Below are 17,963 nucleotides of genomic sequence, written 5' to 3'. Positions count from 1 at the left end.
AATCAATCAAATACCATATGAAAAAGGTAATAGGAAACTCAACCCTCACCTTTGAAGAATTGACGACGTTACTCGCCCAGATTGAAGGATGCCTCAATTCTCGGCCTTTATACCCTCTCAATGACGATCCGGAGTCATTACAACCATTAACCCCAGGTCATTTTCTGACCACTGAACAGATTGTTACTATTGTTAGTATCCCTGATGATGACTATACGGACTCTAAGATTCACCAGCTATCTAGATGGCAGCTTACGCAAAAGATGTTGCAAGATTTTTGGAGACAATGGCAGAAGGAGTTCTTAACCCGTCTTCAGCAACGTCCTAAATAAATGGAACCGCGTAACCAAAGATCTGGACATAGGCGATCTGGTATTGGTCAAAGATCAACGACTCCCGCCTGGAAGCTGGCCAATGGGCCGTGTTATAGGGAAGCATCCAGGACCTGATGGCTTAACTCGGACATAGGAAATACGGACAATTTCTGGTGTTATTCAAAGATCTATAACTAAATTATGTGTTTTACCTTGTGTAAAGGACTCCGTCCTTTCCGGGGGAGTATGTTCAAGTTAATTAATGCTTTTAGTTGTTTACGCCATCTACTATGTATTCACTATAATTATAAAGTCCTAATTTTGCATGTGAACCTATCTATCTTATGTATTAAAACTCATTACCGCGAACAGATGGCGTTACGGGTTCTAAATGTCATCGAGTATAGTTGTTTACTTTAATAAATTGTCTTGCACTACCTATCTGCATGAACGCTGCAGTTTTAATTCTCCCACAACTCTCATCGAACGGTACAGACTGTATTTAAAATAAATTATTTCACACCATGCATGAAATAATAATAAAAATGGCTATAAGTTTGCTTAAAAGAGTTGAGAAGTGCCCTCAATTCCTCATGGAATCCATCATCAGAACTCAAGCTTGACTAAAATATGCCTTGAAAACCTAACTGCTTCACAAACATGCGATAAGAACAAATTGCCAAACGTTGCGGCGTTGAAGAGTTCCATTCTGTTCATCATCAACAGTTCCACTTCATCAAATGTCACTTCTACAAATGTAAATGCTCGATTTGATGATGAAAATACTAAGACCACTATATATATGCCGTTAACATTTGAGGAGTTCCCTCGATTCCTCATGGACTCCATCGTCAGAACTCGAACTTGACAAAAAATTGTCTTAAAAATCTAATTTGCTTCACAAACACAGCGAAGAGGACAAATCGCCGTATGTGAATTATGCGTCGTTGAAGAGTTCCATTCTGATCATCATCAGCAGTTCCACTTCATCAAATGTCACTTTTTAAATGTAAATGCTTGATTTGTTGATGAAAATACAAAAACCACTATATGTCTGCTCTTCACATTTGATTCAAAATCATCATTTCAAAAGTGAGTTTTGACAAAAAGGGGACCGATCTGTATATTATAGATTCAATCAGAAAAATAATTTTTAAAATCAGTTCCGAAATGACGGAGTTATGAAGTAACAAACATAAAAAAAACATACCAACCGAATTGATAACCTCCTATTGAAATCTTGAAGTCGGTTAAAAAACGGGCGAAATGATAAATTCCTCCTTTTTTTGAACTCGGTTAAAATTCGTCGGTCTTGTAGTCTCAAAACAAGAATAAAGTAATTATATGTTTTCATGGAAATAATAAGTTCAATTTCTTGTATAATAAGCTCTTAGTCTTCTTACACCGGGATTTTACAGGTACTTCAGCAAGAAATTACTAATTAAGTAACTCTCGACTATTGTAGTTGGCACATCATATATAAATAGCAAAAGACATAGGCATAAAAGGGTATTTAAAGATCATCTTTTGCTTAGAGACTCTCTTTTAGTTGATAGTCTTTTGGTAGGTAGCAGTTTTGTCGCCTTTAATCGAGTCTTAAAAATAAGCTTAAGGTCAGTCAGTAACAATTTATATCTTCGAGTCTTAAGTCTAAAGTCGCGCAAGGGTGAATATTGGCAACTTGAGCTTTTTAGTGGTGTCTAGTTAACTCATTAAGATAGGTTCATATACTAGGCTTGTACTACGCCTTATAAAACAAAGTCGCCCGCCGCGTCTCTCTGTCTCTATGTTCGCGATAAACTCAAAAACCACTAAACGGATTTTCCGGTTTTCACCTATCAATAGAGTGCTTCTTGATATGTTAAGGTTCTACGAAAACGGGGCGGGTCAGTTATATAGTTTCGTTACAGAAAGAGATGAGCTGGGGCCTTATTCGAGATGCACAACTGTCAAATTTCGCGTCCACATCAAATCAACACTTGATTCTATCGCATGTTGATTGTATCAAGTGTTGATTCTATCAACTGTGGATATTATCATTTGGAACAATCAAAACTCATTCATAGAACAAATTATCAAACAAAAATCAACTTTGTTTATTACTACTATATAGTTTGAAATGGCTCTGAACTCGAAGTGGTTCGGTTTGATTTGATTGTCACCTGACTGTGGATTGCTAATGTCAAATTTTGACAAGTGTTGATTTTATTGCTAGACTTTATTGTCCATGGACTTGGGCACCATCTTGGATTTTTTGACGTACGACAGGGAATACCCTTCCTTTCCTACAATATATGGCATAGAGTAAAGCGTCTTTTTTTTTAAACATAAGTTTACAGGAATCAGCGACATCTTGTATTCGATAGGATAAGTAATGCGCTATGAACAATGCGGCGGCGAGTAGTGAAACTGTACCTGACAACGTCAATCAATTAAAAAGTGACCACACAGTTGATGGTCGATAAAGGCGATTATTAATTGAATTTTAACGACAATAAAGAACTATTGACATGCGATCTTTTTGTTGAACCCACACCTACACGTCGAATAATGCTCGCTCCACATATTCTCCTATAAACGCTCAAAATTGTAAAAAAAAATGATGCAATTTACTCCGCACCCAGTCTCAAGTTGCTTCTAAACCACATTCACGAACCAAGTTGTAACCTAACACATCTGTAAATATAAGGCATATGATTTAGAGATAAAGTCCGTTTTTTTTAAATTACGAGATGGTTCATGAATAACCTTTTTAGGGTTCCGTAGCCAAATGGCATGAAACGGAACCCTTATAGTTTCGCCATGTCCGTCTGTCTGTCTGTCTGTCTGTCTGTCTGTCTGTCTGTCTGTCTGTCTGTCTGTCCGAGGCTTTACTCCGTGGTCGTTAGTGCTAGAAAGCTGAAATTTGGCATGGATATATAAATCAATAAAGCCGACAAAGTCGTACAATAAAATCTAAAAATTAAATTTTTTTTAGGGTACCTCCCCTACACGTAAAGTGGGGGTGAATTTTTTTTTTCGCTTCAACCCTAGAGTGTGGGGTATCGTTGGAAAGGTCTTTCAAAACTAATAGGGGTTTTCAAGAAACATTTTTTGATAAAGTGAATATATTCGGAGATAATCGCTCCGAAAGAAAAAAAAAATGTGTCCCCCCCCCCTCTAACTTTTGAACCATAGGTCCAAAAAATATGAAAAAAATCGTGGAAGTAGAGCTTAAGAAAGACATTAAATGAAAACTATAGCGGACATGATCTGTTTAGCTGTTTTTGAGTTATCGTAAAATGTTTTCCCTTCATAGTAAAAAGACTTACTTTAATTAGGTACTGATTATGCAAATTTGCCTATTTGTTTAACTCGGGTGAAAGGTACCATTTATTACACTTTAAGCTCCAGTTTAGCTTATTGTGACGGAAGAGTAACTACGGAACCCTACACTGAGCGTGGCCCGACATGCTCTTGGCCGGTTATTTACTATAAAAATAATACTACATTTGTCAAAAAAAAATTCTGTATTGCGCTATTACATAATGCATAAAATTGATATAAAGATAGGTACCATAGTAGCTCGCTCACTTGGTCTATCAACAACTATTTTAATGCTCTTTGTACTCGTATACGCGACCCCATTGTATGTACAGTCGCCATCAGATATATCGGAACGCATGTATGAGATCTCAAATTATTAAGATAAGACCTACTGTACTGTCTATATTACTTACCAAGACCTAAGTACCTATTATTTATATGTACCTACACAAAGAGAATTCCTATGTTAAAAGGAGATTAAATACATATTTTGTTATTCAACTACAAATAAAATAAAATTTATCTTTTTCAGTTAACACATTTTTTTACCGATTTCTTTAATAAAATAAATCATTAAAGTATTATGTGACTATATTTCATTGTCTTCGGTGTAGATTATTTACTGATGCTCCAATTTCCTGTATCAGTTTGGTACCAGGAAATATAAAAACTACACCTCTTCAAAAACTTTGCTGGTAGTTCGACATCTGTAAGTTTAAATATAAAACATGATAAAAACACTTAAGTCAAAAACGTATACATAAAATATTTGCCCTATATTCTGGTCGCTCGGTAGGGTGCCCAGAAGGCTGGGTGCATTTCCGCGCTGGTTAACAATGCTGATCCTCTGGTCACCAGAAGCCTATATAAGGCGCTCTCATAGAGCCACGCTAGTGCCCTAGAGTTTCAAATTCAACCCCAAGTGCCACAAATATGTAGTTAAGGGTTTAAATTCTGGATCAAGAACATGGAATACTATTCGCTAGTAAGGCCATAGGTATTAGAAAAAAATAATAGTAGGAGACGGCCGTGGTCATGGTAGGTGGTACAGGTGGGCCAGGCAAGCTCTGAAATTATGCACCTATTTTACTATAACTTTGTTCACCTGTGTATATTTACTGTTTCCATGATAATCATTTTTAATATGTAGCCCGTGTAATCGGGCTGTAAAATTGGTCTCATATTTTTTAACACAAAATCATAATTATAATTCAATAATTAATGGTGTTTTACATATTAATCATTAATGTACCTATTTTGCAAAATTTTCTTGCATATAATAATACTGTTTACTTCAATTGACGTGTTTATTATTTTCGTTACTATGTCAACGTTAATACTTAAAAAATTATAACGTGAAGTCCGCAGTACAGTTACAGTTTACGTACATAGTGGCATTAGCACAGTCGGATTAGGACCAAACTCGAAATGTCTGAACAGTCATGAAATTTGGTATGTATATACGCCCCTTAAAGGCCCCTTTTTCATGCCCACACCATTTGACATTTGGGGACCTCGAGGAACCGCAGCCATCTTGGAAAATGTGGACCATCCAGGAGAAATTCGCGTTTTACTCTAAATCTACGTTCTTTATTCAATAATCGTGTAAGGCAACATTCAAGCTTATAAAATTCTACATAAAATAGTTTTAGACATCTTTGCGAAAAAAAATGATCTTGCTTTAAAAAATACTTGCTAAACCCAGATTTAGCCCTTATACCCTTTCATGGGATATTCTCTTAATAGGAAACTTGTAAGAATAAAAATTCCACTTTTAACTATACATTTGTACATAATCTACCCCAATATCAATATTTTACTTGACTGCAACTTAACCAGAAAGTAGGGTTATGGGTATAAGTACTGAGGATTCAGGACACCCTGTAGCTTAGGATACTGGACGGATTTTTTAAATGACGTATTATTTAGCCCTAAACCTTTTTCTTCCGTTAATTTTAGTAACTTTGTATTGCATAGCACTTGTATACTAACTGTAGATCTACTGATGTCTGTTTTACTGTACTCCGCTCAATAGTTTAGGCGCTAGAAGAAAAAATATGATTTAATATTCGGAGTCCTCTCAAGGCGGCTGTATTGATTTTTTTTTAATAGAACAAGTAAAAGTAGGTTGTGAATGGTAAGAGGAATCTAACGATACGTCATTTAAAAAAATCCGTCCAGTATCCTAATACCTAGCTACTGGGTGTACTGAATCATCAGTACTTACACCCATAACCCTTCTTTCTGGTTTAGTCAGAGTAGAGTAAAATGTTAATATTGGGGTAGACCACGTACAAATGTATAGTTAAAAATAGAATTCATATTCCTCCGAGTTTCCTTTTAAGAGAATGTCCCTTGGAAGTGTATAAGCGTTAAACTTAGATTCAGCAAGTATTCTCTATAACAAGATGTATTGTTCTGCAAAGATATCGAGGACTTTTTTGTGTAGAATTTAATAAGTTTTAATGTTGACTGTTGTGTTGATGGTACACATTTTCCAAGATACAAATACAAAATACAAATACAAATAATTTATTAATAACATAACATAGTTACAGGTCAGCTACCATTGTTGGTATTATACATACTTAATTCATGATTTAAACATTATTACGCGTAAGGCAAAGTATACAACACTTACTTATGATTTATATTAGAATAGGTAGGTTAAGGAACTCTTCAAAGCTATAAAATAAGTGAGTCATGAGCCACATTTTTAATTTTTTCTTAAAAGCTGCGGTGGTAGCTGCTATTCGAATAGTGTCGGGCAAGCGATTGTAGACGCATGGTCCCAAAATATGGATCAATTTCGCTGATTTGGCGAGTCGGTGTGATTCGACTACCAGCCTATTTTTATGTTTGTTACTGCGAAGTCTGTACTTGTCGTTAATACCTTTACATTTGAACCTGGCAATATTTTCTCGCGTGAACACCGCTATCTGTTGTATAACCAGACATGGGAGGGGAAGGACCTTTATATCCCGAAAGAGGTCACGTGCAGGGGTATCCGCTGCTTTACCGGCCATAGCGCGGACAGCTCTTTTTTGCATGGCGAACACGCGTTTCCAGTCTGCTGCGCGGCCCCACAGTTCCACACCGTAGGTGAGAAGCGAGTGTACTGTGGCAAAGTAGCACTCTCGCACCGCGGGTCTTCCGGCGGTGTGCGAAAGCCTCCGCAACGCGAAGCACGCGCGCCCAAGCTTGCCGCACAGCTCGTTGATATGCGCTTCCCAAGTTAGAGCATTGTCCAGCTGAAACCCGAGAAGTCGTATGCAGGTCACCTGCTGTATAGGGGCACCGCCCGCACACACTCTCAGGGGTGAGCTGGCGTGGCCGTTCAGTCTGATCGTCATGAAGGACGTTTTTTCTTTATTTAGTGCCAAGCCGTTTGTGCGGAACCACTCGTGCAGCTGATTCATTACGTCATTTAGTGCTCTCTCCAACTCCCGTCCAGAAGTCGTACTTACTACCGCCGTTACGTCGTCGGCGTACATAAAAATTTGAGCGCCTTTTATAGTTTTCGGCAAGTCGTTTAGCAGAATACTGAACAATGTGTTGGAGAGGCACGATCCCTGCGGGACACCCATTAAGTTTTGTAATTCTGAGGATTTGACTTTCCCGCCATCGCCGACTACAATTTGGGCTCTCTCGTTCATAAATGATAATAATAGTCGGGAAGCTGGTCCCCGTACGCCATAATGGGCGAGTTTGTCGGCAACGAGGGCGTGATCCGCCGTATCGAAAGCGCGGGACAGGTCGCAGCAGATCACCGCCACGCTGTGTCCTGTCTCGCGAGCCAGCATAACGCAGCGCACCACTTCACGCACCAGGTCGGTAGTAGATCGACCCTGGCGGTAGGCATATTGACTGTCAGTGAATACATTCCTAGGCGACCAGAAATCAAGAAGTCTTTTATTTAATCCTACTTCGAGACACTTACTTGGACACGGTACTAAAGATATGGGACGGTAAGATTTAATAGCAGATTTCTGGCCTTTACCTTTATACAGTGGACTTATCTTGACTTTTTTCAAGCTCTCCGGGTATACACCTTTTCTCATGCAGCAGTTAAATAGCTGAGCCAAAGCATATGAGATCGCTGGGCTAGCTTGCTTGAGGAGATTGGCGGATAGGCCGTACACGTCAGTGCTGTTTTTGGATGCTATAGATGTTCTAAAGATCTGAACGACTTCGTCTGGTGTGAAAGGTCTGAGCCTTATTGAGCAGTCGGTGGCAATGCGCTCGTGTGATAAGGTGGTGATGGAAATGGTGCGGTCGGCGGCGGGCGCGCCACACGCAGTGGCGGCCGTCACGAACTCACGGTTGAGCGCGTCCACCGCGAGCTGTTTCGTGGCGTACGGGTTGCCGGCGCAGTCCACTAGCAGGTCCGTGTAGTCAACTCGCTCACGGGGGGTACGTCCCAGCTCGGTGTTAATAGCATTCCACATTGCTTTGCTTTTGTTTGGATTATTGCTAATTAAGTTGTTAAAATAATTTGTACGCTTAGTTTTGAGTTTCAGGTTGTATAAATTTAATATTTTATTTGAAGAATCGGTAAAGGAAAGATTAGTGGGGTATTTTTTTGAGAGATTTATAAAATCGAATGCTAATAGTTTCAGATCTATCATTTCGGAATCTATCCACGGACTACTTTTTGCGTGTAGGGTTATGGTTTTAATTGGGATGTATATATCAAGCAAATATCTCATTATATTAATAACTTTTGTTGCGAATGGTTCACACTCGCCGTGATATTTATTAGCCAGCTCATACCAGTCTATTGATTCAAGCGCATTGACAAAAGACGCTCTGTTTTTGTTGCTAAATACTCGTTTCCTTATCGGTACAGGTGGCCGGTGGCGAGGGGGGCGGGGCGCAGCTATGCGCTGTGCCGTGTGGTCGCTTAGATTAGTGTTTACACAGGCCGCGGACACTCGCCCGTCGCGAATGTTTGAATAAGCATGATCTAGCAGAGTCGCACTTTCGCCATCCCGCCTAGTGATGTCCTGGATATATTGAGTGAAACCGTGTGCGGATAAGACGTCTAGCAATTGCCGTTTTATATAAGTGTTATTGCAGAGATCAATATTAATATCTCCCATTATAATTGCTGTCATCTTGTCGTTATTTATTTTGGTCAACAGGTCTTCGAACAGTTTTAAGTATTCTGAATTACTAGTGAGGTTTGAGTGATAGATTCCTACGACAAGGATATCATCATCTACGAGATATATTGCGCAGGTGTCAAATATTTGTTCGCGAGATAGGTCGCAGTAATCCGGTCTGTTTATAGCCCTGATGTTTGACTTTACGTAAATGCAACTACCCCCGCGTTCAATTGTGGGTCTACAATAGTACGACATAAGGTCGTAATTGTTTAGTGTTACGGATTGTATTTCGTTATTGCGAAGAAAGTGCTCGGTGAGAATTAGTATATCACATGTTAGTTCGTCACACAGCAATACTTCTAAATGCCTAGTTTTTCCATTTAAGCCCCAAGATGGTTCGGATTCCTCGAGGTCCCCAAATGTTAAATGGTTTGGGCATGAAAAAGGGGCCTATAATTTACATACATAATAAATTTCATGACTGTTACAGAGATTTCGAGGTTGGTCCTAATCCGATTATGCTACATTGTGCGTCCGCAGCAAATTCGGTTCTCCATACAAATGTAGTTACGCTCTCATTTTAAAATGACTTGCTAGATTGCTCTGAAACTTTGTACTTACAATAGGATATGGTATGTCTATGCCTATAATTAATTTAAAACATAAATGTGAAATGAGAACCAATTAAGTTTAATATTAAGAATATGTGTCGTTGTTGACTCGCCGACAACGGAATTGAGATCTATATGGGTGCCATGTTCTGTGCTGTGTAGAAAATCCTGAAATTATAAAGGATTTGTCTTGGCTAGATTTTACGTATAGGCTACGTATCACCGAAACGTCACAAACACCACGAAGGTTCGGCTTGTACGGGCCCTCGTTTTTCCTATATTCTTATACGCTGCGGAGACCTGGACTATCCGAAAGACAGAGGAGAAGACGATAGTCGCCCTAGAAATATGGTGCTGGAGGAAAATGCTGGGGATATCCTGGACCGAGTTTCGGACTAATGTCTCCATCCTTAAAGAACTCCGTATCAAGCAGCGCCTTTCGACTCTCGTAAAGACCCGCATACTCAGTTTTTTCGGTCACGTCTCGAGGAGGAACAACGACTCCATAGAGCGTCTAGTGGTGCAGGGTAGAGCAAACGGAAAAAGACCGCGCAAAAGGCCACCTATGCGATGGACTGACCAAATCAAATCTGCCATGAAGGGTCCCCTGAACGCATTTGCCAGAATGGCCCCCAACCGCGAAAAATGGCGAGAAATCGTACGGCAAGCAACATCTGCGCCTGATATCAGCAGTTGACCACGACGCTCTGCAAAGAGTACAACGACAAAGAAGAAGAAGACGTATCATATTTGTCTAAAATTTGGTTTGTTGGTACACACACAAGGGATAGTCTCTAGCTAGGTACGGGGTGCCACACTCGTCAGCGCGACGGCGATATTTTTTACCTTTTACCTAAAAATCTCAAATTTGTGTACGGGCTCAGCTCCTGTTTCGTCTTAAGCCTGAATTTAACAGATTCTGACTCACAGGGGGCTTTGAGCATGCTGTTGCGTTCGTTTTCAAATTTTGAAAAAAAGAACTAGCCTAACAACACAATAAATGCTTGTTTTTCCGCATTCTTCACTATATCTCCCTGTCTCACTACTATCTGACCTTCTAACCCAGAGGGGAAAATATACCTTATTGGGGCTACTCCATCTTCCTCATGATAATATATTTTACTTTACTGAAAAGCAATCGGTACATGATACAAGATGCACATTGTTAAGAGCCGGGGATAGAACCCACGACCATTGGTTTTAAAATGAAGCTTTGTATATAATTTGTATTTTTATAATAAATCTGTTTTCTTGTTGACATTTTGTGGTATTGTATTGCTTTATGTTAATTGTCAAGATATTTCTTTCATCCTGGACAATTGTCACATGCGTCACATGTACGTTTTTATGATAGATCTACATCGACGCAACTGCATGTCATTGTCAAAGAGCATATAATCACTACGTTTTAAGAGACGGGACTTCCATACTAGCGAGTGGAATCAGTTTGTTTCGCAAATCATTACCAAAATGTACGACAAAGAACTGTCAAAGAACCATAGTACCAACATAAGCGATTTAAATAGTGTAGTACGCTACACGCTTACGATTCTTATAGATATCGATAAAATGGGGACGGTTGAAACATAGGCTCCTGTCTACAAATTTTGTACTCGAAATCAGGTTAGCATCGAGTCCACATTTAAGTTGTATGTTATAAAGTGGATAGTTCTTAATTGGACTACTATCTGGTCGGGCTTAATGTGGACCCGAATTATTTTAATACAGTTTTTAAGTCGTGTTTTTTTATTTTATTAAATGCTTGATTTTCATAATGATGTGCACATACATGTTTGAATAAATGTAACTTTTCTATGGGAAGATGTATCAGGTCTTCGTTCCCAACAAATTTGGCCCACTGCCTGCATCTGAAAACATACAGCCTTGGAAAAACATGACTTTATCTACAGTTTATATTCCATGTGTTTGCTAATGAGATGATCAACTGATTATTTCGCGCTAATATGCATCTATAAATCATGTTTTTCGGCATCCAGTTATCAACAACCCTTTATCAATGCTTTAACTTTTTATGTATTTATATGTCTGTTAATCATGAGAACGGGTCTGGCCTTGTTGGCAGCGACCCTGCCTATGAAGCCGATGGTCCCAGGTTCAAATCCTGGAACGGGCATTTATTAGTGTGATGAGCATGAATATTTGTTCCTGAGACATGGGTATTTTCTATGTATTTATAAATACTTATAAATTAGGTCTATGTACATTATAATGGTAATATACATTATTGCACAAACTGACTTAGTACTAAAGTATGAATGGCATGTGTTGTGGGTATATATATATATCGTTGTCTAAGTACCCACAACACATGCCATTCATACTTTAGTACTAAGTCAGTTTGTGTAATAATGTCCTATAATATTTCTTTATTTATCATAAAAACAGAGATTAATTTTGTTACATTTTAGGTTAATATATTAAATAATCACTAGATAAAAAAAATATGTTAACTAATGACCATTAATGCATAAGTAATAGATAATTTATGCATTATTAAGCTTCGACGAATTAATTATGGTCATATTGCATGCTAGTTCTAAGGAAATTTCACATATTTAATTTAATTATTTACACTGATATACAAATAAAACTACAGTTATCGATAGTTATAGTACATCCCTAGTTCACAACGAAAAATAATGTAAAATATCTAATTTTCGATGTGTTTATAGCCTGCTGACCCAAAATAAGGTCAAAAGTATCTAAAGCAATACTTACCAGTCTTCATCCAAGGGAAATTTCGCCATAAAATCCCTTTTTTCGTGATTTTCTTGAGTGGCTCGCTTGCCACATATTTCACACTTAGTAAACCGTTTTCTCGCTGGCATTGTAACAAACTCGCTCTTTACTCTGATCACGGTTGACTATTTTCGATATTTGCACTAAATAATGAAGAAATTACACGAAATACCCGAACAAAACATTGAAGCCTTCAAAACAAACAAAGCAATTAGGCTGACAGTAGACTTGATGTAAACTTGACAGAATAAATAGCACTGACGTTTTCTTTTTCTTCGTTGGCAATGATTTGCGAAACAAATTCCATACAAAACTTTTTTCTTCCTAGTTGCGTCAGCCTGATTGGAATTTGGCAGCTAACTCCATCTTGCGTCCAGTAGAAGAATCAAAATCGTACAGGTAAAACTACTCTCTGCCTTAGGATCCCCTTTTAAATGTCATAAATCCAAACATGGCAGCCATACCCATCGACAAAAAAGTCTACCGTTGATCTAATTTCATTTGACAGTTAACTAATACGTATTCGACACGCTTATATTTGACAACTAGAATCCTGACTAGAGCTGGGACTGCGTACCAAAAGTACGTCTCTGTTACTCGTACCAAAAGTACCTACGTCTAAAATACCAGTTTTACGAGTATGACCCCCAATAGGCAGTTTACGTATTTGCCGTGCTTAGGCGTCTTACAAATAAGGATTATTTATACAAATATCGACTTATTATTTCGGTAAGGGTCGGAAATATGGTGACGTTTTGAGTGAAGGCTATGAATCTATTGTCATATTTTTGTTATATATTATTACATTATTTTTAGATACAACAGACACCCAGACGACCATCTGTTAACAAAATTTTATTTTACCTAAAGTAACGGTAAGAATGGAGGTACGAGGTGATAAAAGTTTCATATTTGTTTTATTTCAGAAATCAAAGTCCGTACTTTTAAATACTCGACAAGCTAAAAGTAGTCTATTACAAATAACCTGTTCCAAAAACTATTCCGGTACAACGCCCCGCCTCTAGTGTGGATATTGTTCACTGACAGGTGGTGATAATAGCAATTCGACAAGTCACAATATTTCTCACATCAAATGGAAATCAACACGAAACGTCACTTTTAGCATGTCGAATAAGGGCCCTGTTATGAAACCGTATTTGTTTTTGCTTTATGAAACTAATGCATAGATGGTAAAAAAATAGTCAGTGTATTCAGAAATCAGATTTAGACGATGACGATAGATGAGATCAGATTATGATGACCTGTCTGGCCCAGTGGATACCCTGCTCATGAAGCCGATGGTCTCGGGTTCAAATCCTGATAAGGGTATTCATTCGTGTGATGAGCACGGATATTTGTTCCCGAGTCACGGGTGTTTTCTAATAAATATTTATTATTTTATAAATCGTTGTCTAAGTAAGTAAATATTCTTTATTGCACCAACAATTATACCAAGTTCCCACAATACTGTGCCTTGTTGAGCTTACTGTGTGATTTAGTCAATTTGTGTAATAATGTCCTTTAATATTATCGGACGGTGTCAAGATTAATTTTTAGTTGGTGTTATCTATGCAGTGATAAGAGTGATAAATATCATACGTAACTGTTCCGTCATTATCTCCTGGCCGAGTCCGGCGGCGGGATTTCGTCACCCGTTGTTTATTTTAAGATACCTACTTAGGAAGATTACCACCTACTCCAGTTTTGGGATCAACATTTTTGTACATTAAATGTACAGTGCCGTTTGTACGCAGGCATTATGAAACAATCATTTTACAACCTTTTACTACCTACCTAGAATACTTAAGAGCGCCGGAGACGTGTACCTACCCTTTGTAAAGAAATTCTTCATGCATTTTGATGTACTTTTGGAAATATGTAAATTTGAAATGAGATTTAAATAATTGTCTTAATTCGACTGATAATATTTGGATGTGAAGTTTCACCGATCGATCCGTCTGTTTCTAGTTGCGCTAACATAGTTATTATCAGGGTTTAAGCAGTTTTGTAACAGACTTTGAAAACATGAGGGTTTTCATTTCGCCAAGATCTTTTGTTTTTTATGTTTCCTTTTCCCGAAGACGGCTGGGTAGATTTAGTTTAATTTTTTGTCTGAATACTTTACAGTTAATCCTATCGTCCTCCCTCCTAATAAAATTGTGGAACTCTTCCACGGGACTGTCACTGTATTTAAGTATCGCGTCCCGTATTTTTACCCGTCCCGTTTTTATCCCGTATATCAATACCGCTGTGGAATACGTATATAAATGGTCACAATTATCTTTTCACCACACCAACTGGTAAAGGCCGTGTTGTATTTTTTTATCCACATGTGGGGCAAAGTAATCAGATGGAAATTTTGAGTTGTTTCCTTGTGTTAGCTGGTAGAATTGACTTTTGAAATGATGATTTTGAATAATAAATTCTTTATTACGTTCATTTGGATTTGATTTGGTTTGATATTTTTGGTATTTCATAGTTAGTATTTTCCTCGCTTTGGTGTGGTGAAAAATGTTGTGTTTCACTCCGAAGCAAAGTTTATTTAAACCTCGTGCTTTGAAACCGTCGCAACGCTCAAGTTTCCACTTCTTGAAACACTAGCTACGCTCGTGTTTCAATTTTGGAATCTTTCGCTTGCTCGGGTATCAATACTATACGATAGCAGGAGCGGTTAAAAAACAACTTTGCCCCCTTGTAAAACAAATAACTATTTTCAACCACATTGTTTCTGTGCCTACTGCCATTACTGCCCCATTTTCCCGTATCCGTTTCGAATAATTATGGCAACCCTAGTTATATCTAGGTATATTTAAATTGTAAATTCTGTCTTTTTTCTGGTGACAACCAACCAAAAGAATGATTAAGTAGTAATGGGTAAGATAGGTTAGATAGGGACCAAATTATATGTGAATACTTACACTATTCGAACTATACCTAAGACTAAAAAAATTATGAGTGTCTACTAAAATAGTCGTATTCAAAGTAATTCCTTGGATATTTGCGGTGTTTTAGTGACCTCGGTAGTCGGTACTTAGATAATACCATTAAATTGATAACAAAGGTCTCTAGAGTTAAATATGTAAATAAACCGACTTATAGCTAAATAAGTAAATGTTAAGTTGTGCAAGCAGGTAATAGCTTAGGCACTTACCTATTTCGAGCAAGATTTATGTTAAGTGCCACGTTTCGCGGTAGGGGGCGAGTACCCCTACCGCGAATTGTTCTCCGAATATAAATCTACTCAGATTTATTTATTCATAATCTAACCTATGAAACTACGAGATAGTACTTTATCAGTTCATAATATTAGAAATGCCACAAATTAGATATACCTAAATTGTGGCATTGGTACCTAGGTTGTTAAAATATGCTAATAGAGCTATAGCTCCTATATAGGTACTAGTACTACAACTACGACATAATTATATTTATACCAATACGTTGGGTGGTTTGACTACTAAGAGCCGTAGAGGAAAGTTCGTATAGCAAACTCAAGTTTTAAGATTGATCGGATCGCAAAAAGTTTTTTTTTAAACAGGCATAGTCCGATAAAATCGCTGCGCCCGGCCGTCTTCGCCAGCCGCCGGCAACTTGCGACACCGGCAAACTTGACTCGCCTGCCAAAACTAATTTAATGTAAGCATATTCGCAAACGCAAGCTTCTAGGAATTATTTGGTAGCTATAAAAACATGTTTTCTTAAGATACGTTTCGCAACAAAAACATTGCGACTCGTTCGCGCCGCGCTCTACAATGTAACATCATAAGTACACATATAACCAGGCTAACAACAGGTTATAAATAGAAGGGACCAACGCTGATATAAACACTATACTTACAGAGTATGTATGTCTGATGGAACTTTCGGCACGACAGTCAGCCCCTGGCGCAGACACCGCACCGCGTTTCGGACGCACTCGCATTTTGGCGGGCAAACTTGGCCCGATGTTAAACTTAACTTTAAAAGTAAAAGAAACTTAAAGTAAATTAGAAGTCTCATTGTAATTTTTCGGAACAAAGTTCAGATAAGTTTTTTTCGTTGCGACACCGTGTATGCAATTGGAGGTGCGGGGGCGGTCTCGGAGGCCGAGGAAAGACGACCGGCCGGCCGGCGGACGCGCCAGGAGTGCAGTGGCAGCGCAGCGGCGAGTGCGGGCCGCGCGCGTGCCGAGCCTGTGTCGCGAGAAATCCCGTCCGGCGCCCGCCGCACCGCGCGCTCGCACCTCCAACACCAACCAAACTGATAAATCTTACCCAGGACTTGGGCTTCCGAGGTCAGGAAAATAATAGTTAATTAAACAAGAACATTCTATTACTATTAACACATAAAAAACCCAGATGACCCTTAATTAATAAAAGGAGGAATTAGTAATGGGCTGCGGAAACATTCGCGCTACGGGTAAGTTTCCATTTGGGAATATTACGAGTAAGTTACCAATGTTACCGATAACATTCCCTAAATATGGTAAGATACGAAACTCATGATTTATATGAGATAAAATAAGGTTCAGAAGTTATTTTCTTAGTACAACAAGTTATGTACACAGATTTTAATCATTGAGCCATTTAGGGTTTACTTTACATTGGAGATGCCATAGCGTTAGTATTGACAATTAAATTAGCTTAAACCGTAAGTGAGTCAACAATTAAAGTCTATTTTAAACTGTGCCTACGTTAACGCCTGTTTTCTTATGAATTTCAGGAATCGATAGGTATTTTTTTGATTTTAACAGCCGCATGTCAATACTTCGGTTTGTGGATTGGTCGGGCCGCTTGGCGATGCTCTCTAAATATTTTATATTTCACGTTAAAATTGGAGAATTTGAACATATTACTTACGATTTTTTGCAGTTAGTAGAGTTGCAGTTGCAGTCTGTAGAGCGGTCACCACGATACAGGCCTAGCCTAGTGTGGGACCACTGAGCTAGTTATGTAATTTTATCTTTTTTCTTTTAATAAACGATTTATTATTATTTTTTAGTACTTGCCTGTGCAGTGTTGATGATTGCACAGCTAACTTGCAATGTTCCAAATTAATTCGCTCCATCGAGTAAAATATTTGATTATTAGGGAACAAATATGTAGCATTAGTAGTAATCTGTACACCAATTGTTTTTAAATTGAATATGCCTTATTGAAGCTTAGCTGATTGAGATCTCTTAAAATTAAACTTAGATTTTATTTGTAACTTTTGTAACTTTGTACCGTCTACGCAAATTACAAATATTTCATTGTTCATACGCCTCAAAGAACGGCCATTGGGCCATGCCATAGGTAGATATTTTACTCCGCAATTTTAAAACGTCTATAAAAGTTTCGGTTTTAGCTGAAACTAGAACCAAAACCGAAGGAAAAAACACATTTTTCGGTCGGACACTACTAAATATGTACTTTGATATAATTTGTACTTTGTTTATGATATGATTTGGTACTAAATATGTATTTTTATACAAAAAATGTACAAAGTTTATTTCATTTTGAATAATTTAATTGGTTTTTTTTTATAAAATTATACAAAATATTGATTGTTATATTTTCACAAATTAAAAGAAGAAAATCAAAGGTGTATGTGAAGTCCCCAATCCGCATTGGGCTAGCGTGGGGACTATAGCCCGAGCCCTCTCGCACATGAGAGGACGCCTGTGCCCAGCAGTGGGACGTATATAGGCTGAATTATTATTATTATATTTTCACACTTACTTAATTAAACTGATGTATACACATATTTTATTTTATTTTGTGCAGTTATAAGTTTAAGAATTATTTTAATCATTATTTCCAGATAGTAGTGTTCCCTGTAACTGTGTAAAAATACCTGGCAGTATTGGGAATATTACCGGCAACATTGGGAATTTACTTTCTCAG

The 17,963-nt window shown here is 38.0% G+C and overlaps 1 protein-coding gene across 1 annotated transcript in view; it reads right to left on the bottom strand.

Annotated features, from left to right (window-relative positions):
- LOC133534500 (peroxidasin-like) overlaps positions 1 to 17,093 on the bottom strand; it is a 70,040-nt gene extending 52,947 nt beyond the window's left edge. Inside the window, exon 1 of the mRNA XM_061873659.1 lies at positions 15,938 to 17,093. Coding sequence (XP_061729643.1) covers positions 15,938 to 16,098 — 161 coding nt within the window. The 5' untranslated portion in view covers positions 16,099 to 17,093. The remainder of the gene's footprint in view (positions 1 to 15,937) is intronic.
- Positions 17,094 to 17,963: the final 870 nt, after the last annotated feature.

The sequence above is a fragment of the Cydia pomonella genome, chromosome 1 (assembly GCF_033807575.1).
Source record: "Cydia pomonella isolate Wapato2018A chromosome 1, ilCydPomo1, whole genome shotgun sequence".
Taxonomy (NCBI): domain Eukaryota; kingdom Metazoa; phylum Arthropoda; class Insecta; order Lepidoptera; family Tortricidae; genus Cydia; species Cydia pomonella.
Note: the sequence above shows the minus strand (reverse complement) of the source record. Positions and strands in the feature narration are given on the sequence as shown.